This window comes from Cynocephalus volans, chromosome 10 (assembly GCF_027409185.1).
Source record: "Cynocephalus volans isolate mCynVol1 chromosome 10, mCynVol1.pri, whole genome shotgun sequence".
NCBI classification, from domain to species: Eukaryota; Metazoa; Chordata; class Mammalia; order Dermoptera; family Cynocephalidae; genus Cynocephalus; species Cynocephalus volans.
In genome coordinates this window covers 119,230,648-119,253,592 of record NC_084469.1, presented here as the reverse complement: position 1 = coordinate 119,253,592, position 22,945 = coordinate 119,230,648, and the positions used below count along the sequence as shown (strand labels likewise).

The 22,945-nt window shown below is 43.2% G+C and overlaps 1 protein-coding gene across 1 annotated transcript in view; it reads left to right on the top strand.

The window, feature by feature from the left end:
- HSD17B2 (hydroxysteroid 17-beta dehydrogenase 2) overlaps nt 1–22,945 on the top strand; it is a 60,659-nt gene that overhangs the window by 34,171 nt on the left and 3,543 nt on the right. Inside the window, exons 3-4 of the mRNA XM_063110094.1 lie at nt 3,405–3,590; nt 21,540–21,677. Coding sequence (XP_062966164.1) covers nt 3,405–3,590; nt 21,540–21,677 — 324 coding nt within the window. The remainder of the gene's footprint in view (nt 1–3,404; nt 3,591–21,539; nt 21,678–22,945) is intronic.

Here is a 22,945-nt window from a genome sequence, read left to right as displayed (position 1 = left end):
TCCTGTGTTGGCTTCATTTGGGGGATTTCCATGGAGGCCTCAGGCACTTCCAGCTCACATCCTCTTTACAGTTGATATCCCAACACTAGGAGAGTAACGATACCTGCCTCACTTGGTAGTTGGAGGATTAGTTATTATGTAGAGAGTACTTAGAAGAGTCCCTAGTGTGAGGTAAGCACTCAATAAAGCCTCCTATTTTCCATTCATTCAACATTCAGTACCATCCCTGGCACATAATAAATACTCAGCAAACATCTAATAAATGAGAAGAGAAGAGAAAAAAATAGGTTGTTGGCTATTAGAAATTACTTTTCAGCAAGTTTAGTAATTTGCAGTCATTTTTCTAGAAAGGCAGTTTTCCTGGCCTGGTCTTTTGCCATCTGATAGGGTTGAGCTCATCCCTCTTATAAGTCTGACTTCATGTTGTCTTATTCAATGCAGACCCCGTTAGTGAGGCCCACGAGGGCAGTGCTGACCATCTTAAAGGATAACGCAGTGGGTTCTAGGTAGGGAAATCCCTCAGTGCTGTCCAGGCATGGGGTTGTGGTAAGTACAGTTTTTTAGCTGTGCGTCCCTGTTGTTTTGCAGCCAGCCTCTCTCTGAGATGGGATAGCTGGTACTCCTGGCTGCTCTCCTTGGGGTTTCCCTGAACTTCAGCCTCCCAAGTCAAAGAGTAACTGGAGTTTAAGACCAACAAGAAGGATGTTTGCCAAAGAACCATCTGGGGTCTGTAGAGAAGCTGGAAAACCTCAGCTCCTATAAAAGGGCCAGCAACTCTCCTGTGTTCCTACACAGCATATTATTCAATGAGTATTAACATATTGCTAATTATTAGCTAATTTCATTAGTATTAAACCATTATTAAGTCCTACTGGCCAGCTTAGAATTCCACTACTAATTGCAAACTATAGCCCCACCTGTGTTTTTAAAACATTTTACTTTGAAGTAATTGTAGATTCATAGGAAGTTGCAAAGAAATGTACAGAGATCCTATGTACCAGCCTCCCCCAATGTTAACATCTTGCCTAACTATAGGACAACATCAAAACCAAGAAATTGACCTTGGTACTACCCACAGAGATGACTTAGATTCACCTGTTGTACATGCACTCATTCGTGTGTGTGTGTGTGTGTGTGTGTGTGTCCACGCATGCAGCTCTGCAATTTTTAACACGTATAGCTTTGTGTAACAGTCCCCACAATCATGACACAGAACTGTTCCATCACCACCAGACTCTCTCACGCTACCTTTTCAGAGCCATACTGCCGTCCCCAACCCCTGGCGATTGCTAATCTGTTCTCTATTTCTTTAACCTTGTTATTTAAAGACTGTTATCTAGACCCACTACCTATGAGCTAAGAGTGGTTTTTACATTTTTCAATGGTTAAAAGAAATCAGAAAAAGAAGGGTATTTTTTGACACATGGAAGTTATATGGAATTCAAATGTCAATGTCTGTAAATAAAGTTTTATTAGAGCACAGCTACTCCCATTCATAAACATATAGACTGTGGCTGCTCTTGTTCTGCGATGGCAGTAGGGCCTGCAAAGCTGAAATCTTTACTATCTGGCCTTTTACAGAAAACGTTTGCCAACCCCTGTTCTGGGACATTCTCCAGCTGCATGTTGACTGGTCAAAGGTGTGCATCAGGCTGATGGATTAAGACCATCACCTGCTGTGAAAGAGACGTCCTCTCCCCTCATCAGCATGCTAATAGCTATTCAGCTCTGAGTGCCAGGCATCATCTCATGTAATGTTCACAATCATTAACATGTGTAAATGTCACACTGCAAACTCAGGTGTGCAAGAAATGTAATTTTACTTTCTGTAACTCAACTCAATTTCTGTTTTGAGCCATCTTTCTGCCATGTGGCAAAAACCATTTCAGTCACTTTGAGCCTCACCTCATTACCCCAGGGTAGCATTGGGGTAGCATTTAAATTCCCGGGGATGGGGCATTTGGTCTTTGATGGTCCATGCTTCATGCCGGCCCCAGCTGAGATGTCCAGTGTTCTGTCCAGTCCTCATGCAGGTTGGCTGCGGCCACCTCTTTGTTGCCATCAGCCAAGCACTGTCAGGCTGGTGCCATCCTTTCTAGCACTGAGACTCATTCGGCTCCCATACTGTGGGTTCTTACCCTTCAGTGTGCACTGGGACCACAGGAGGCACGTTCTGTCACAGATGCTGAGCTCAACAGCACTTTCTGATCAACACTGTCTGATCCAGCAGGTCTGAGATGGTGTTCAAGGATTTGCATCGCTAACAAGATGTCAGGTGATGCTGATGCTGTGGTTGGGGACCACACCTGGAGAACTACTGTCCCACACCACACTGGGGCTCCAGAACCTCAGAGAATATGTTCCGGGTCTGTGTAACTAAGAACACCCCAGATCCTGTCACCTCTGTTTCTCCTGGGTAAAAAGGACCAAGATCACTCACCTCAGTTCCAGACCCCTCCACCCCAAGCATCTGGAGTTTATGTATCACCTCTTTCCTACTATATAGGGCAGTGGTCCCCAAGCTTGGTTTTACATTGGAATCAACTAGGGAATTTTTAAAAAACTACAAGTGTCTGGGCCCCTTCTCTCCCCACCCCAGAGTTTTTGACCTAATAGGCTGGAATGTGGCCTGGACATTGGGTTTTTTTAAAGCTCCCCAGGTAAGCCTAATGGGCAGTTAAGGTTGAAAACAGCTACTTGTGGGCAATCGTAGCTGCAGGATCAGCATCACCCGAGAACTTGCTAGAAACACAGATCCTCAGGCCCCACCCCAGACACCCCAACTCAGAATCTCTGGAGGTGGGGCCAGCAGTCTGTGTTTGAACAAGCCCTCGTGGTGATTCTGATGCATGTCAAGGGGTCCAGGCTGGTTGAGGCAGGGAACAGAGCTCAGAGACTATCAGGGACCCTGCAGTCACCCCAGGTCTTGCCGATTCTCCTCTAGTTTTCCTGTCTTTTTGGACTAGGGAATCTTTTCTAGTTTAGGGACAGTTTATATCATCCTGCATTGCTGTAAAATACTATACTGTCTCTATGCATGCCTTGCAGGGAGAAACAGGAAGTACTCTTGAACTTCAAAGCCAGGCAAAGACTCATTACTTTCCACTTGCTATGTCAGCCCTTCTCAGATAACACAAATATACAGCTGCCTGCATGTAGGAAAAGGCTTTGAGGCAAAAGAAAAAAACCTCCAAAAGATCATGCTTAATATTTCACACACTTATAACTCCCCAAAGTAGGTAGTCTTAGGTATTCAGGGCGACGGAGGTTCAAAAGTTTGTTCGAAAGGATCTGCCTAGATCCTAGATCTCACAGGGGTGTGCCTGACTCCAGAGGTTGAAGCACTAAAAATCCTCTCACTCCCTGGTCTGGCCATCCTCAGAGCTGTTCCTTTCTGTCCTCAGGACTGTGGGCTGTGGTCAACAATGCCGGGATCATTGGCTTCCCAGCCGATGGAGAGCTCGTTCCCATGACCATCTACAGGCAATGCATGGCCGTGAATTTCTTTGGAGCTGTGGAAGTTACGAAGACCTTTCTGCCTCTTCTTAGGAGAGCCAAGGGGAGGTTGGTGAATATCAGCAGCATGTCAGGTGAGTCGGCCTTTCCCCACATGAGCGTGCAGTGCCTGTTGCAAGACATGACTTGCTGTACTCTATGTGGCTGAACATGAAAGCAGAGCATGCAAGGGCAGAGCTGGGTGGGGATTAGTCAGACTGTGTTGACCTTAATACAATAAAAACTTTCTTCCCTTCCAAATCCTTTCACGTACAAACTCTTATCTACCTTCTAACTCATCTAGTCATAACCGGGGATTTAGGGCTCCTAAATCTTCACAATGCGACTGCCCATGTAAGAGTTTCCTAGATCTAGACAGAAAATCCCATATTCCTAGTAATGTCAGCATTACAGGCAATCTGTTTTCAACCCCCTCTGCACATAGCAAGCAGGTCCCTGTGCCTCAGTCAGCCACCTCCTGGACTTTACCATAAAACCATCCCCAGCATTTTGCAGTCAACACATTTGGGTCGGGATGTGACATTTGATGACCTGTCTCTCTCCACTTCAAAGAACAAAGAGTCAACATCTTATGCAAGGGTGTAACAATCTCACTTCTTATGAAGGAGGACCGTGCATGTGACATCTCACACCCACGAGTATAATACATTTTTTCTAGGACAGACATTTTCAAACTGGGGTTCTACAGAGCTTTACTCAGCTTTGAAGAACATCTATGGGCTTCTATTTTGGGTCAGTGTGTGGGTGAGCGGGAAGCCAAAGGAGTGGACTCTGGAATCTACCATCCTGTCTTCAAATAGAGGAATACCCTTCCTCACTGTTGGACCAATTGGTTCTAAGTAAGAATTTTTAAAATAAAGGGTCCAACCAGTTGGTTTTATTTTTGGTTGGTTGGTTTTGTGTTTGTGTGTATGTGTCGTTGTTTTTTGTTTGTTTTTTCTTTCTTTGTAATGTGCACAAGAGTTCAGAAGGACTTCTTTTTGCAAGGTTCTTCATATTTCCCAGATGATTACTGTTACTCATCACATTTCCTCTTCTGGCTTTAACTCAGAAACTTTCTTGAAACTAACTGCTATATGTGTCCAACTAGAGTCATTGGTTTTCCTGAGGCATAAGCAGGGGCGAGAGGGAGAGAGAGATTCCTCTAGAGTGGTTAGGAGCAATGAGTATTGTATGGGAACCCCAAAGTATTTCCGATTTTCTGCTGCCTTGCTGAAGCAAATGAGCCCTGAGGGAACACACTTGTGATGTTTTACCCTCATCTTTGTCGTGAGCTCAGCCTTTACATTTCTGACCTCTGTGAAAGCCTCATCTTTCTCAGTTGCCGGTACAGTCTGGTGCTTCTGGAAAAGTCTCCCATGCTCCTTACCTGGCTCATTCACCAAATATTTTCTTTTCTTTTTTTTTTTTTTAAATCTATTTTTTATTTTTTAATTTTATTTTGTCGATATACATTGTGGCTGATTATTGCTCCCCATCACCAAAACCTCCCGACCTTCTCCCTCCCCCCCTCCCCCCCAACAATGTCCTTTCTGTTTGCTTGTCGTATCAACTTCAAGTAGTTGTGGTTGTTATATCTTCTTCCCCCCCCCGTTTTTTTTTTTTTTTTGTGTGTGTGTGTGTGAATTTATATATTAATTTTTAGCTCCCACCAATAAGTGAGAACATGTGGTATTTCTCTTTCTGTGCCTGACTTGTTTCACTTAATATAATTCTCTCAAGGTCCATCCATGTTGTTGCAAATGGCAGTATTTCATTCGTTTTTATAGCTGAGTAGTATTCCATTGTGTAGATGTACTACATTTTCCGTATCCACTCATCTGATGATGGACATTTGGGCTGGTTCCAACTCTTGGCTATTGTAAAGAGTGCTGCGATGAACATTGGGGAACAGGTATACCTTCGACTTGATGATTTCCATTCCTCTGGGTATATTCCCAACAGTGGGATAGCTGGGTCGTATGGTAGATCTATCTGCGATTGTTTGAGGAACCTCCATACCATTTTCCATAGAGGCTGCACCATTTTGCAGTCCCACCAACAATGTATGAGAGTTCCTTTTTCTCTGCAACCTCGCCAGCATTTATCGTTCAGAGTCTTTTGGATTTTAGCCATCCTAACTGGGGTTAGATGGTATCTCAGTGTGGTTTTGATTTGCATTTTCCGGATGCTGAGTGATGTTGAGCATTTTTTCATATGTCTGTTGGCCATTTGTATATTTTCCTTAGAGAAATGCCTACTTAGCTCTTTTGCCCATTTTTTAATTGGGTTGCTTGTTTTCTTCTTGTAAAGTTGTTTGAGTTCCTTATATATTCTGGATATTAATCCTTTGTCAGATGTATATTTTGCAAATATTTTCTCCCACTCTGTTGGTTGTCTTTTAACTCTGTTAATTGTTTCTTTTGCTATGCAGAAGCTTTTTAGTTTGATATTATCCCATTTGTTTGTTTTTCCTTTGGTTGCCCGTGCTTTTGGGGTCGTATTCATGAAGTCTGTGTCCAGTCCTATTTCCTGAAGTGTTTCTCCTGTGTTTTCCTTAAGAAGTTTTATTGTTTCAGGGTGTATATTTAAATCCTTAATCCATTTTGAGTTGAATTTAGTATACGGTGAGAGGTATGGATCTAGTTTCGTTCTCCTGCATATGGATATCCAGTTCTCCCAGCACCATTTGCTGAAGAGGCAGTCCCTTCCCCAGTGAATAGGCTTGGTGCCTTTGTCAAAGATCAGATGGAAGTAAGTGTGTGGGTTGATTTCTGGATTCTCTATTCTATTCCATTGGTCAGTGTGTCTGTTTTTATGCCAGTGCCATACTGTTTTGGTTATTATAGCTTTACAGTATAGCTTAAAGTCAGGTAGTGTTATGCCTCCAGCTTTATTTTTTTTGCTCAGGATTGCTTTGGCTATGCGTGGTCTTTTATTGTTCCATATAAATGTCTGGATAGTTTTTTCCATTTCTGAGAAAAATGTCTTTGGAATTTTGGTGGGGATTGCATTGAATTTGTATATAACTTTGGGTAGTATGGACATTTTCACTATGTTGATTCTTCCAATCCAAGAGCATGGGATATCTTTCCATCTTCTTGTATCCTCTCTAATTTCTCTCAGCAGTGGTTTGTAGTTCTCATGATAGAGATTTTTCACCTCCTTGGTTAACTCAATTCCTAAGTATTTTATTTTTTTGGTGGCTAGTGTAAATGGGCAGGCTTTCTTGATTTCTCATTCTGCATGTTCACTATTGGAGAAAAGAAATGCTACTGATTTTTGTGTGTTGATTTTGTATCCTGCTACTGTGCTGAAATCATTTATCAATTCCAAGAGTTTTTTTGTAGAGGTTTTAGGCTGTTCGATATATAGGATCATGTCATCTGCAAACAGGGACAGTTTGACTTCATCTTTTCCAATCTGGATGCCCTTTATTTCCTTCTCTTCTCTGATTGCTCTGGCTAGTACTTCCAACACTATGTTGAATAGGAGTGGTGAGAGTGGGCATCCTTGTCTAGTTCCTGTTCTTAAAGGAAAAGCTTTCAGCTTTTCCCCATTCAGGATGATATTGGCAGTGGGTTTGGCATATATGGCTTTAATTATGTTGAGATACTTTCCCTCTATACCTAACTTATAGAGGGTCTTTGTCATGAATGAGTGCTGAACTTTATCAAATGCTTGTTCAGCATCTATAGAGATGATCATATGGTCCTTGTGTTTGAGTTTATTAATATGGTGTATCACATTTATTGATTTGCGTATGTCGAACCAACCTTGCATCCCTGGGATGAATCCCACTTGATCGTGATGAATAATTTTATGTATGTGTTGCTGTATTCTGTTTGCTAGTATTTTAGTGAGGATTTTTGCATCTATATTCATCAAGGAAATCGGGCTGTAATTTTCCTTTTTGGTTATATCTTTACCTGGTTTTGGTATCAGGATGATGTTTGCTTCATAGAATGAGTTTGGGAGATTTGCGTCCGTTTCAATCTTTTGGAATAGTTTGTAAAGAATCGGTGTCAATTCCTGTTTGAATGTTTGGTAAAATTCTGCTGTGAATCCATCTGGTCCAGGGCTTTTCTTTGTTGGGAGCCTTCTGATAACAGCTTCAATCTCCTTTATTGTTATTGGTCTGTTCAAATTTTCTACGTCTTCATGGTTCAGTTTTGGGAGGTTGTGTGTGTCCAGAAATTTATCCATTTCCTCCAGATTTTCAAATTTGTTGGTGTATAGTTGTTTATAGTAGTCTCGAATGATTCCTTGTATTTCAGATGAATCAGTTGTAATATCACCTTTTTCATTTCTAATTTTTGTTATTTGAGTCTTCTCTCTTCTTTTTTTTGTTAGCCATGCTAATGGTTTGTCAATTTTATTTATCTTTTCAAAAAACGAACTTTTTGATTCGTTGATCTTTTGAATTGTTTTTTGGTTTTCAAGTTCATTTAGTTCTGCTCTAATCTTAATGATTTCTTTCCGTCTGCTAACTTTAGGTTTGGATTGTTCTTGTTTTTCTAGTTCTTTAAGGTGAAGTGTTAGGTTGTTCACTTGCCATCTTTCCATTCTTCTGAAGTGAGCGTTTAATGCAATAAATTTTCCCCTCAATACTGCTTTTGCAGTATCCCACAGGTTTTGGTATCATGTATCATTGTTTTCATTAGTTTCAATAAATTTTTTGATTTCCTGCTTGATTTCTTCTTGGACCCATATGTCATTAAGTAGAATGCTGTTTAATTTCCGTGTGTTTGTATAGTTTCCAGAGTTTCGTTTGTTATTAATTTCTAGTTTTAATCCATTGTGGTCTTAGAAGATACATGGGATAATTCGAATTTTTTTGAATTTATTGAGACTTGATTTGTGACCTAATATGTGATCTATCCTGGAGAATGATCCATGTGCTGATGAGAAGAATGAATATTCTGAGGTTGTTGGGTGGAATGTTCTGTAGATATCTGCCAATTCCAATTGGTCTAGAGTCTTGTTTAGATCTTGTGTTTCTCTGCTGATTCTTTGCCTAGATGATCTGTCTAATATTGACAGTGGGGTGTTCAGGTCCCCTTCTATTATGGTATTAGTGTCTATCTCCTTCTTTAGGTCTAACAGAGTTTGTTTTATAAATCTGGCTGCTCCAACATTGGGTGCGTACATATTTATGATTGTTATGTCTTCTTGATGGATCAGTCCTTTTATCATTAAGTAGTGTCCCTCATTGTCTCTTTTTATGGTTTTTAGTTTAAAGTCTATTTTGTCAGATATAAGAATAGCTACTCCAGCTCGTTTTTCTTTTCTGTTTGCATGGTAAATCTTTTTCCATCCTTTCACTCTTAGTCTGTGTGAATCTTTATGGGTGAGGTGGGTCTCTTGTAGGCAGCATATAGTTGGGTCCTCCTTTTTGATCCAGTCAGCCAGTCTGTGTCTTTTGATTGGGGAATTTAAGCCTTTTTCATTAAGAGTTGTTATTGAAAGGTGTTGATTTATTCCTAGCATTTTATTGGTTGTTTGGTTGTCTTAGGTGTCTTTTGTTCCTTGCTTTCTGATTTACTGTTTGGTTTCTGTGTTTGTTGGTTCCTTAGGTTGTAGGTAGTGTTTTTGTTTGCTTATTTTCTCTTCATGAATGCCATTTTTATTATACTAGTGGGTATTGATTTTTCTTGGGTTTTTATGGCAGTGGTAGTTATTTTTCAGGAACCAAACCCAGTACTCCCTTGAGGATTTCTTGTAAGGGTGGTCGTGTGTTAGTGAACTCCCACAGTTTTTGTTTGTCTGAGAAATATACTATTTGCCCTTCATTTTGGAACGATAGCCTTGCAGGGTAGAGTATTCTTGGCTGGCAATCTTTGTCTTTTAGTATTTTGAAAATATCATCCCATTCCTTTCTAGCTTTTAGGGTTTGTGATGAAAAGTCTGATATTAGCCTGATTGGGGCTCCGTTATAGGTGATTTGACGCTTCTCTCTTGCAGCTTTTAAGATTCTCTCTTTGTCTCTGAGTTTTGCCAATTTGACTATGACATGTCTTGGATAAGGCCTTTTTGGGTTAAATACGTTTGGAGATCGTTGAGCTTCCTGGATCTGAAGATCTGTGATTTTTCCTATACCTGGGAAGTTTTCTGCCACTATTTTGTTGAATATGTTTTCAATGGAATCTCCATTTTCCTCCCCTTCTGGAATACCCATGACTCAGATATTTGAGCGCTTAAGGTTGTCTGATATCTCTCTCAGATTTTCTTCAATGTCCTGATTCTTTTTTCTTTCTTTTTGTCTGCTTGTGTTATTTCAAACAGCCCATCTTCACGTTCAGAGGTTCTCTCTTCATCTTCGACAAGCCTGCTGGTTAAACTCTCCATTGTGTTTTTTATTTCACTGAATAACTTCTTCAGTTCAGCAAGTTCTACTACGTTTTTTTTCAGGACATTGATTTCCTTGTACATTTCCTCTTTCAGATCCTGTATTCTTTTCTTCATTTCATCATGATGTCTAGCTGAGTTTTCTTGTATCTCATTCAGTTTCCTTAGAATTATCACTCGAAATTCCTTGTCAGTCATTTCAAGGGCTTCTTGTTCTATAGGGTCTAGAGTTTGAGATTTATTAACTTTTGGTGGTGTACTTTCTTGGGTTTTTGTATTTCTGGTATCTTTTTTTTGGTGTTTATTCATTGTGGCAGGGGGTTTCACAGTCCACCGGTTTGAGACTAATGACTAACTAGGATGTTGCTGTGGTTGCCAATTTCGTATGGCTCCCTCCGTGACTGCTCAGTTGGCCTCTAGTGCCTTGTGTGTGTGGTTGCCTCGGGTCTTGGGCTTCTCCGGGGAGCCACCTTTCTGGTCAGCTTGGACTCTGTTGGGCTCGTGGATCATGTACCACAAGTTGTGTGATCTCTATTGAGCTTTCACTTCCTGTGCAGGACTTCTCCCTGTTCCGTGTGCTCTCGCCCAGGCTGTTGGATCATGCAGTGGCGACCCCACCGGGTGTGTGGTTTCTGTTGAGTCTCCGCCTCCCTGGCCGCACGTCTCCCCCCTCTGTGCGCACTGTGCTGGGCTGGGGCGTGTCTTCTGCACCCCTCGTCTATCAGCTGGGCCTTCAAGACCCTGCTCGGCACCGCTTCACCCAGGAAGTCCACCAAGTTTCTGCTAGGCACAGATGACCGGTCACTCTGGGTGCCTTTGTAGCACTGTGTAGATCTTTCTCTGGGCTTGTTCACCTTTGTATCCCCCCCGGCATAGACCGAATCTAGCGCCCACCTGCAGCCTGCTCTCCGGCAGGTTCAAGCGGACCTGGGAACTCTCCTACCACACTATTCCCAACCAGAAATTGGTTCGGCTTTTTTCCGAACTGGTGGCCGCAGAGATGGTATCTGCCTCCCAGTAACAGGAAGTTTACCAAGGGCTGGAGTCCAGGGTGTGGTGGAGTGACAGTCGGCCCGCCCGTACTTCCTTGCCCTCCCGACACTGGCCGGGGACGCCCCCCGCCACCAGCCCCGCCAGAGAACCGCGGAGGGAGTGCGAGGGGAGGCCGGCCCGCAGGCTCCGGAAAGCCCCGTGCCGGGCCAAGCAAGTGGGAAGGCTCAGTGAGGGACGAGCCGGGCGGAGCTGCCAGCACCTGGGAAAATGGAGGCAGTCTCGGGGCGGTGAGTGGCCTGGTGATGCAGGCGGGAGCTGGGTGGGCGTCAGCCCCCCAAACAGAGCTGGGCCAGGGGTCACTCACAGTGCTGTGCCAGGTCGGGTGCTCACTCTCTGCCTCTGGTTTGTTGCCTTCCCTGTTCTCGGCCGCTGCCGCCTCGGGCTGTTCAGTCGCAGCACGGCTCGGGCGCTCCCAGGAATCTTCTTTAATGCCGGCCTGAAACCTCGAATCCTGAATAGGGCAGCTGGCCACCTTCAGCGCGGCCCCGGCCTCCGGGATCCTGTCTGCATCCACAGCAGCCCTGGCGCTGTGTTCCCTGTTTCGAGACTCGCTTTTGCAGCTAAGAAATAGTTCTTTTCCTGCTCCACACTTCAAAGCTGTTGCCTGTAAATGAGGCAGCCTCTCCTGCCGGGGGCAAAGTGGCGGTCACCCCCCACGACCGGCCAGCAGCTGCAGTCCTCCCTTAAGAGATGGCGAGAGGAAGGTCCACAAGTTTCCCGGCTGCCTGAGGCCCAGTGGCCGCTTTTTCCACCTCAGCTACTCCGCGCCAACCGCTGCAGCCACCGCCATCTTGAAACCCCTCACCAAATATTTTCTAACATGACTGGTCATTGCCTTCTCCTCGGCACATTGACAGGGTGTTTCTCTCTTTGTTCTTAACTTTGAGCAGCTCATTCATTCATAAAATTATACTCTAGTTATTGCTAACGTGTAGGGTATGTGCTGCGGGCCTGGTGTCTGGCATGCAGTAGCAGCTCAATTAATAAATGAAGACGTGCAAGTGTGTGAATGGGTGAAAAATGAAAAACGGATCAATGGATGGGCGAGTGAAGATGCCCCTTTGCCTGTCTTCAGCTTGGCCTCTAAAGCTCTCTCCCAGCCAGAACTTCTTATGCATTCAATGGACATGCATTTCCATTGAACAGAAACTTTGAGTGTTAAAATAAATCTCGCGTCTCACTCCTGTTCTTATCCCCTGGTTGTGCAAATTCTTAACGTCCAGGCTGATTATTTCCATCCCATTTTCTTAGGATTATTGCCAAGTTAACATGTCTGAAAGCAAACTTGCTATTAGCCCTTCTGAGCTTGCTCTCCTGACTTGATTCTGTCCTTCTGGTCTTCCAGGCTTCAGAGCTTTGAGCCTTCTTGAACTTGTTCTTCCCTATTCCTCTGTCTCCTCTCTCCCACCGAGTCACCAAGATGTGTGAATCTTCCTTCTTCACATCTAGCTTTGAATCTGCATGTCTCAGAGAAACTCTAGAAATAAATGCATCTGTAGGATGCAGAAACTACCCACGATATTTTACAAAGTTGTTAAAACGGTAGCAAGAGATCATGAGAAATAGGAGGCCTATGTATCCAACAGGGCAGGGAGTTTGTAAGAAGACAGAAACAAAGCTCTTAAATGATTAGAGTGTCCCCGGTATTAGTTTGCAAAGGCTGCCATAACCTAATACAAAAGACTGGGGGCTTCAACAACAGAAGTTACTTTTTTCACTGCCAAGAGGCTGAAGTCCAAGATCAATGTGTCAGCAGGGTTGGCTTCTCCTGAGGCCTCTCCCCTTGGCTTGCAGATGGCCACCTTCTTGCTGTGTCCTCACATGCTCATCCTCTGTCTGTGCTCACATCTGTGGTGTCCTTCCTATTCTTATAAGAACACAGTCATACCAAATTAGGGCCCACCCTTGTGACCTCACATAACCTTAATCACCTCTTCAGAGGCCCTATATCCAAACACAGTCACATTCTAAGGTCCTGGGGGTTGGGACTTCAACATTTTCCGGAGGGAGAGGGACGTGATTCAGTCCATAACATCCTCATCGGTGAAGAACAAAGGAATTCAGCAGAGAACACAACGAGGGACTCTCTAGCACTTACTGGAGAGTTTTGTAAAATGATAGAAAAGATTTGAGCAGGAAAAAGAAATTAGGCTGTAGCACACGTGACACAAGGATTCGGAAGGTCAAGGATGTGTAAAAAGCCATATATAACCAACAAATCCACAGAAATTAACACCCAATGTGATGCCAGCCTGACGCTGTATCTCTTGGCAAAATGAACGTAACAGTGATTTTGGAAAATGTGCTTATTTGGGAGTTCTTCTCAGTTTGAAGCAGGGAAGCATGGAGGGAGAGACAGGTGGTCAGTCACTAAAAAGTGTTCACCCAAAGGACCTCAAGGTTGCCCTGACCCATCAGATTATCTTGAGTCTGGTACCTCTGCCACCCTCTGAAAGACAAGAATTTTGGTGGTGTAGATTTATCACAGAACTTTGTACCAAACAGAAAAAGCTGAGCTTGAATTGATAACTCTGTTCCAGTTATTTGTTGCTGCAGGGCTGCTGTGAGTGGGCAGCTGGTCTGGTGGGCGGAATAATGGTCCCCTGTGGATGGGCACATCCCAATTCCTGGAACCTGTGAATATGTTATCTACATAGCAAATGGAGAATCTTGAGATTGAGAGATAATCCTTGATTTTCTAGGTAGATCTGATGTAATCACAGGGTCCTTATAAGAGGGAGGCAGGAGGGTCAGAGTCAGAAAGAGACTGGAAGATGGTACCCGCTGGCTTTGAAGACAGAGGAAGTGGCCATGAACTGAGGAATGCAGGTGGCTTCTAGAAGCTGGAAATGGCGAGGGAACTAATTCTCCCCTTGTATCTCTAAAGGAACTAGCCCTGCCAACACCTTGATCCTAGCCCAGTGGGACTTCTGATGTCCAGAAGTGTAATAACAAATTTGTATTATTTAAGCCACTAAGTTTGTGGTAATTTGTTATAGCAGTAATGGGAAACTAATACATCTGGTTCAACCTAAATATCAGATCAAATACCTCTGGACCCATGCCAGTTCCTTGAAAGGTGGGAGGCATCTACACTTTCTCCACGTCCACTCTCCCATCCCCCAGACACCTGTGGGGGCTGGCCTTTCTTCCAAATACCCAACCTTGGCTGGCTGTCACGTCCAGGCTCTCTCTGCTCCAGGCCTTCCAAGCACTTCTGGATGAAATCTTTTGGTAGTTTCCACTCCCAGGCAGACACCCTTCTCAGCAGGACATCGGTTCTTGCTACAATGAGAAGTGTGAGTTTCACAATCCTGATTTGGCTCTCTATAGGTCAATCTTAAATATCTCTAATTTACAATATGCTCCATGCACCTAATTACCTATTCCAAACATTTTTCCTTTTCCCTAGGTTTAAAGTCCATTCCTCCCTCTCCACGTAACCCAGGTCCCTGTGGACTTTTCTCTTAATTCTTTACACCATGTTGAGTGAACACTTAGCATTTAACTGCATCCTAAAAGGCAGAGCCAATTCCAGAGAATATAGATTTTATTAAAGATTCTGTGGAAAGATGAATAAGAGGGGCTTTTATTCAACACCACAAAGCACATTTGAATGAACATCTCCTTAAGATGCTTTTTTTCCTCCTTCCAAAGGTCTTCGGCTGCTTCAGCCTCATTCCCATTCCCAGGTGGGAATAAGGTCAATATAACCCACATCTAAATCTACTCCTCTGGGGGGGAAGTTCCAGGATTGGGGCTGGAGAGGACCATTGCTTCTTTAAATTCTCCTCCAGGAGATGCAACATAGCGTCAACCACACTGTGAATATGCCCTTCCCTGCCATGTCTCCCATCCTTAAAAAAAAGGAGCAAAAGAGAGAGCCAACGAGAGAGACATCATGTGGGTGTACAGGCAGAGTCCCACAGGAGGCCAGCCAAGCAGAGTGGAGACAGATCATCCAGGTTTTAATCCTGTCTCTACCACGGACAATTGCATGACCTCGGGTGAAGTCCTGAACCTCAGAAGTGCAGCTCCCTCATTTTAGAATGGGGATAATAAAAATTGCTTCTTCTGGGGGCTGTGGTGAGAGGAGATGAGATCACACATGTTTAAGCATCAGCCATGTGCCTAGCACGTAGTGAACGGCACAGTAGCTTTAGGGACCCAAAAGCCTCTCACCCTGAAGTCTGGGGGAGATGCTGACGGTCTGAGCACCTGCCGCTTTTTACCCCGCCAGCTGCTGGCATCACTGCCTCTGACTGTGACCCTGAGTTCCATCCTTTTGCTCCCGGTCACACCCTACTCCTGGGCAGGTAAGTCCAACAGGTCGCTGCTTCCAGATTTGACCACACCCAGTCCTGCAGACATTTCTCCCTGGAGTAGGGTGTATCTTGTGACTGAAATTAAGGCTGCTGAGGCAGAAATAATTTCGTTAAGTTTATCGGGAGCCAAATGTGAGGGATAACCCAGGAAATACCTCGCAACACAAAGTCAGAGATGTGCTCTGAAGTTTATTACAAATAACAAAAGCTTTAGAGACAGAAAACGCTGAAGAAAGCAGAAACAAAGAACAAAAGGCAGACTCGTCATTTCAAAGTCACTTTCCTTGTAAGGTGGGGAACAGGGAGACAGAACGGTAGGAAAATAACTGACTGGTTAACATCAGGTTACTTCAGGCTATCTCTTTTGTGTGCATAACTGAAGATTTACCTCTTTTTCCTGACTTCTCGGAAGGGGAGATCACAACCTAAGTGACGTGGAATTTAGCAGGGGTGACTCCGTCTTGATTTTTAGTCTGGACTTTAGGGGCCTAGTGCAGGAACTTAGTCCATAACAATGGCCTCTGATAATTTTTATTGAAAATTATCATCCTTCCCATGCAAATAATATATCTCTTTAACTCAAATCCTGGCAAGACAGTGGATAAATATGTAACCAAAGATCAGAGGACCTGTGAGGCAATTCTGATCGTACAGAGGGCAGTTGGAAAGTCTTTCTGTTCGAAAGGTCTAAAAGCTTTTTCTGGCCAGTTTTCCTCTTCAGAATCGTGGAATAAACACTTGTGTAGAGTCGCATGCTGTGCTTGAACGAGAACGGGTGAAAACAAATCCTTCTTAAATGACTGCAGTCTCAGGGATTTTGAGTCAGTCGTGGTTCAAATCTTGCTCTTCTGTGACTAGCTGGGTGACCTGGGGCAGATCACTTCACCTGTCTATGCCTTTATTTTATCATCTGTCAAATGGGGGTGACGTAACAACTGAGTCAAGGGCAGCGTTTCCCAACCTTGGCACTGTTGATATTGGGGAGTAGGATTATTCTGTGGGGGGTTGTCCTGTGTCTTGAGGGATGTTTAGCAGCATCTGTGTCCTCGACCCCCTACAGGACTCACCCCAAGTTGAGTCAAATCTTCAGACATTGCCACACGTCCACTGGGTGGCAAAATTGCCCCCAGTTAAGAACCTCTGGTGTCAGTTGTTGATTTAAGTGCATTGTGGGTTCCGAGTGCTTAGCACAGTTACTGGTATATAGAAAGTACCCTAGTAAAAGAGTCCTCTCTACTGAGTAATAGTAATAATAGTTGCCCACGACAACAACCTGTTTAAAATACATTAAAATTACTTTACACCAAGGTAAGCTGCCTTGGAGATTCTTACAAGTCTGCAAACTAAGGGAATCCAGTAGAATTCACAGTTCCAGCCTTGAGCCTTGTCTCGATCCAGAGTTGACTGGAATCATTCCTGGACTTTTTCTTGCTGAGCTGACAAGTCATCTAGCCAGTCCCTCAGCTGTTCAGTGGTGTGACAGGAAACCAAGCCTGAGATTCTCTTCCCCAAACCCTCCAGGGTTATTGTGGGTGAAGAGAAAGCGTTAGAGAGAGACTGAGGGAACTTCTCCATGCTGGGTTGTGTTAGATGTTTACATGCCTAAAATCATTTAATTCTAACATCTTCGGGATGCAGATATTAGTTAATTTCCTAGATCAAGCACTCTCTAGCTGGTAAGTGGTAGAGTCAGGGTTTGAAACCAGGTCTGTCTGTTTCCCTCCAGCTTCTGTGTTCTTCCCACTTTTCCAGGCTGTCAAAAAAGAACATATCGGGCAAGCAGGGGGCATGAAAATACAAACCCTAACTCTGGTCTGTTTAAACAATGACTAGGAAGTATTAGCAATTTAGGGCTGTCTCCCACACCTGTGCTTCTCAAATGCTGGCATGTGTGGGAATCACCTGAGAATCTTATTAAAATTCAGAATCTGACTGAGTTGGTCTAGGTGGGGCCTAAGATTCTTCGTTTTTATAACTAGTTCCTAAGTGATGTTGGTGCTGCTGGTCCCTGGACCATACTTGGAAGTTTCAACTGCAGCAGAGTCACCAGGAGGGCTACTAAAAACACAGTTGCTGAAAATCAAAACCATAATAAGATAACACAGCCACTAAGATGGCTATCATAAGAAACAAAACAAAACAGAAAACAGCACATGTTGGTGAGGATATAGGGAAACTGGAACCCTCATACACTGCTGGTGGGAATATGAAATGATGCGGCTGCTGCTGAAAACATTTTATAGTTGCTCCGTGATAAGTTAAACATAGACTTACTATGTGACCCAGCAATTCCACTCCTGGGTATATACCCAAGAGAATAGAAAACAGGTGTCTAAACAAAAACCTGTCCACAGATGTGAATAGTAGCATGATTCATAACAGCCAAAGGTGGAAACAACCCAAATATTCATCAGTGAGTCATTTGATAAATAAAATGTGGCATATTCGTACAATATTTGTCAGGCTTAAAAATTGATGAAGTGCTGATACTTGCTACAATGTGGATGGATCTTGAAAACATTAAGCTAAGTGAAAGAAGACAGACATAAAAGGCCACATATTGTGGGATTCCATTTATATAAAATGTCCAGAATAGGCAAATCCATAGGGTCGGAAAGCAGATTATTTGTTCCTAGGGCTGAGAGAGAGGGATGAGGTTATTAGAGGATGATAGCCTCAGACATTGTATAAGACTGTTTTCTGTTGCTTATAACAGAATACCTGAAACTGGATAGTTTAGAAAGGAAAAAATTTATTTCTTACCGTTTCAGAGGCTGGGAAGTCCTTGGTCCAGGGGTGTATCTGGTGAGGGCCTTCTTCTGGGTGGGAGCTGTCCACAGGGTCCCAGGATGAATAGGCAATCACATGGTAAGGATGGCAAGAGCTCTCTCATGTGCTCTCCTTATAAAGCCACCAGTCCATACCCATGATAACTCATTTCTGCATGAATGGGCTAATGCCATCAGGGATCTTAAACACTGATATAAAATGTTAACTGCAAGGTAGATCTATGAGGTTGAACCCTACAATACTGCCATTTTTTAGGTAAGAAATGGTCTGATTTTGGCAATTTTGCAGGATTTGATGTAATACAAAACACAATGTGTCTTAAATGTTTGGTCCAAAGCATGTTTTTGTTTAGATTGACAATGTGGGATATGATCTAGTCTCACCATAACTCATACAACATATTCATTGTCTAAGTTCATTTTGTGCTGCTATAACAGAATATCTAGGTAATTTATAATGAACAGTAATTTATTGGCTCATGGTTCTAGAGGCTGGGAAGTCCAAGATTCAGGGGCTGCATCTGGTGAGGGCCTTCTTGCTGCATCACAACATGATGGAAGGTGGAAGAATGAGAGAGTGTGAGAGAGAGAATGAAAGGGGGCCAAACTCCCCCTTTTATAATGAACCCACTCGCATGATAATGGCATTAATCCATTCACTCACTCTCATGGCCTAATCACTTCTCATTAGGCTCCCACCTCCCAACACTTGTATATTGGGGATTAAGTTTCTTTTTTTTTTGGGGTGGTGGGGGATTCAGTTTCTGACACATGCTTTTCGGGGGACACATTCAAACCAGAGCAACTTAAATTATACATGAAGCAGTACATCACCATGAAGTCTCATGTTCAGAAATATGTGACAAAAAAACCTAATAGTTCAAGATTTAGTATTCAAAAGAATCACCTGGATTAGTTTTAAATGCAGATTCTGATTTAGTAGTTCTAGAGTAAGTCCTAGTAATCCACATTATAAACAGGTGCTGCTGGAGATTCTAAAGCAGGTGCACTATTACTCTGAGAAACATCGAACATATGGGGCCTTTGGGGTTAAGATATTATTGTGAAAACTTAAATAGCACTAGTAATAGAAAGCCCTTATATAGAGCTTACTTTGTGCCAGGCACTATTCTGATATACTGGTTCAATTAATTTTCACAATAACCTCCTAATGCATGTACTATTATTATTCTTAGCTCACAGATTAAAAGGCAGAGGCACATAAACATACAGTGACTTTCCTGAGAACAGGTCGCTAACCAATGGCAGAGCTGGGATTTGAAAACAGGCAGTGTTGGCTCCAGAATGTAGACCTTGACCACTGCCCTCTGCTAACTGCCTTCTAGTTGGCCAACCTACATCATCTATAACAATCATGGAGAAGTAAGAACTCACTCTAACCCCCCAAACTGGGGTTGCCACACAACCAACAGTGTGACTTTGAACAAGTTGCTTTAACTTTGTTGGCCTTTCTCACCAGTGAAAGGAAGAAGTTGGATTTCAAACGCTAAGAGTTTGAGAAACTAAAAATCACTTAAATAAAAATCAGCTGGTCATTTGTGCCAAGAAGGGAACTAGTTTAACGACAGACTGTTTGATGCCAATGTTGAGTTGAAATTACATCAATTAAGCTTTGGGACTCTGTTTTAAGCAACAGGGTCAAAGTTCAAATGAGCATAAACCAAAAATGGAAGAGAAATTTATTAGCTCACCAATTGGCTGGGACCAAGTTTTAAGATGAAGTCGTTGTAATTTTCCCCCACTTCCAATTTCCGCTTCCTCCTCCAACCCTCCTGCCCTCTCTTCTCCTGCGTGATTTTGTCTGCTTACCTTATCCTATGCTGTAGTAAAAACAGCCCCCAAGAGCTCCAGTCTTCTATTGATAATGGTGTGACAATACACCTAAGTAGCTAGAAATAATAAAACCATCTCTTCTTCACCATCCTTATCAGTTTCAAAGAAGGACTCTGGCTAAATTTGGGTCACGTGCCCACCCCCAACCCAATCTCCCTGTCTAGGCGGTGGAGTATTATGATTGGCCCATCTGGATGTCTCAGTGAGAAGAACAGAATCATTGACTGACAGCCTTCCTCGAAAGGGAGATGAGGATAGGTATGTCTTAAAAGGAAATCATATGCGTCGGACCAAAACTTTAATGATAATGTAAGAATAAAGATGATAGTTGACATGAAGTATTCCAGGTACCTATACTTCAATGCCCATGCTCTTTTTTTAAAAAAGTAAAATTCGTATTGAGATAATTGTATAGATTTACCTGAAGTTGTAAGGAATAAGAGAGATCTTGTGTGTCCTTTACCTAGTGTATCCCAGTGGTTAAGATTTTGCAGAACTATAATACAGCCTATTGACATTGATACACTCTACCAATCTTATTCTGATTTCCCCAGTTTTACTTGTATGTGTGTAGTTGGTTTTATACAACTTTAACATCCCATGTTCTTTCTAATTATGTTGCGTGGCTTTCAAATAATTGAGGCTAGACAGCCAAATTCAAGGCACAGTTTTATTAAGTGCTTGGAAATGGCTGATAGCTCTACTAAGATGGTCTTTTAAGAAAGCAGACCTAGGCAAAGCACTGTGGTCCTTGAACCCACGCTCCCTCTGTGTGAAGAAATGAGATCAATGTTTTATGGGAGTCCAGGAAGAGACAGCTGAAAGCCTCTCTAGAAACAAGGGTCTGTCCTACCCCTGACAAACTGTGAAGTGATGCTTTAGGTCTCCCTTAAAAAATGAGCTTTAATAAATGTTAGATGTGGATAGGAGCCATATTTTGTCATCTCAAGTGCTGATGCTGAAAAATTTGACTTTTGAGTGAAGGTAGGACTCTGTCAAGAGATCTCAGGGTTAAGAAGCTATTCTCCCATGGATGAAGGATGCCTAACTAGAAGAGTAAAAGGGACGTAGGCAGGGAAAGGGAATTAGGTGAAAATGGATGAACAGACATGCAAAGGAATCCGTTGTGAAAGTCAGGAGAACGAAGACAAACACATGCGCAAAAGCCATCTTTGGTTTGGTGAAAATCACCAAAGGCTAGTAAAGTCAGTGAAACCGGGATGCATGAAAAGATAGAAGCAAGGAATACTGGAGTTTCTCCTCCCAGCCCTGAACGGTTGTGCAAATGTTCCCCCCACCCCAAAGCTATATCCACCTGGAACCTCTGAGTGCAGGTTGATCGTGCTGGAAGGCCGGGGGGCTGGTGGTCAGGTGGTCTTTATCCCACCTAAATCACATTTCACTTAAAAGTTGGGTAAGATTGACCCCTAAACTTGGTTTGTCATTGTACCGGCTGTGATGGAGGAACCAGGAAAGGCAGAAGCAGATGAAGCCACAGAATGGGAGTGACCAAGAACAGGCACTCACCTGGGTACAGAGGGCCCCGGGCTGCCTTTGTCTACCTCATCACCACTGATACCAGTTCCTGGCATGCAGTAGGGGCTGATTAGATATTTATTGGATGAACAGATATAAATATAAGACTTGATTTTTTTTTCTCCCATTATTCCCACAGGAAGCGTCCCATTAAAAAAGTTGGCAGCCTATAACTCATCGAAGGCAGCTCTGACCATGTTTTCATCAGTTATGAGACAAGAGCTTTCCAAATGGGAGATTAAAGTCTCTGTCATCCAACCCGGAGGCTTTCGAACGGGTAGGTATCTAAGTTTAAGAGCCCTGCAATGTCCATCCTGGAAGGGATCTTAAAGGTCCTTTTGGTCTCATAGAGCACAAATTGAACCCCTCAGTGTTGTCAAAGATGAGCACAGCCAGACATTAGTTAAAATGGTAAAAACAGGTTTTATTCAGTAACTACTGACAGTAGGGGAAAGAGCTGAGCTCCATTCTGGTTTGTGCGGAGGCGATTTGGGCATGTTCAAGGGAGAATGAGGGAGGGGGGAGACCGGGGCTCAGTAGAGTTGAAGTGAAAAGGTACAAAGGGTCAGTCAATGTCAGTGACATGGGGTCTATGAGCTGGCAGCCATTGAAGTTAGGATTCCATCTTCTCAAGAAACTGCGAGACAGAGGCCCTGTCCTTTTTGATGATTCCATTTTTTAAAAAAAATGGCTCTCTGGTCCTTGCGAGAAATGCTTTGAGTTGCAAGAGATACATATTTAAAATTGTAAGTCTTTTTTAGTGAATGTTCCATAAAGGAAGGTCAGGGCCCTATCATCAAGGGTGCATCGGCTAGAACAAACACTAAATTTTCCTGGCAGCAGCATTGAGCCTTTCTAGGTAGGCATTTTAATGAGGGGCTGGTGTCATCCTAAGGACAGGACCTTATGCTGCTAGAAGCTGTGCTAGAGTTTGGTCAACTCTCTTGAACGGAGTTGACAGGTGTCCAGATTTCTGCAATTCTCAGTGTCCACCGAAGAGGGGTAGGGGTGGGGGTGGGGTCTTATTTAAGAACCAAGGGGCAAGTGCCAGGTTCGCCGACGTTTGGTTGCTCCCCTGCTGTTTTCCACAAAGGAATTGAGTTGGGTCATAAGTCCTAAGCAAGCAGAGACCATGCTGGGTTAGAACACAGGTCTCCTGATGACCATGTGGTTAAGATATGGTTTTAAGGATTCAGTATCATTGTTATAGGTAATATTTCTGGAGAGGTGTTTTTATCAGGCACTAGGCTACCCATGTTCTATAATTCTTTCCCGAGCTTGTTGATCTTATTTTTTGAAATCAATAAATATACCATTTATGCAAAAAATGCATCATACACACATAGTTTAACAAGTTATTATAAACACTCATGTACTTAACACCCAGATCAAAAAATAAAACGTTACCAGCACACAGAAGCCCCCATATGATCCTCTCCCACCCCCCAATAGATACACACTTTCTGTAATGATCATTTATTTGCTTTTCTTTACAGTGTTACATCCATACACACATCCCCAAACAATAGAGTTTGGTTTCACCTG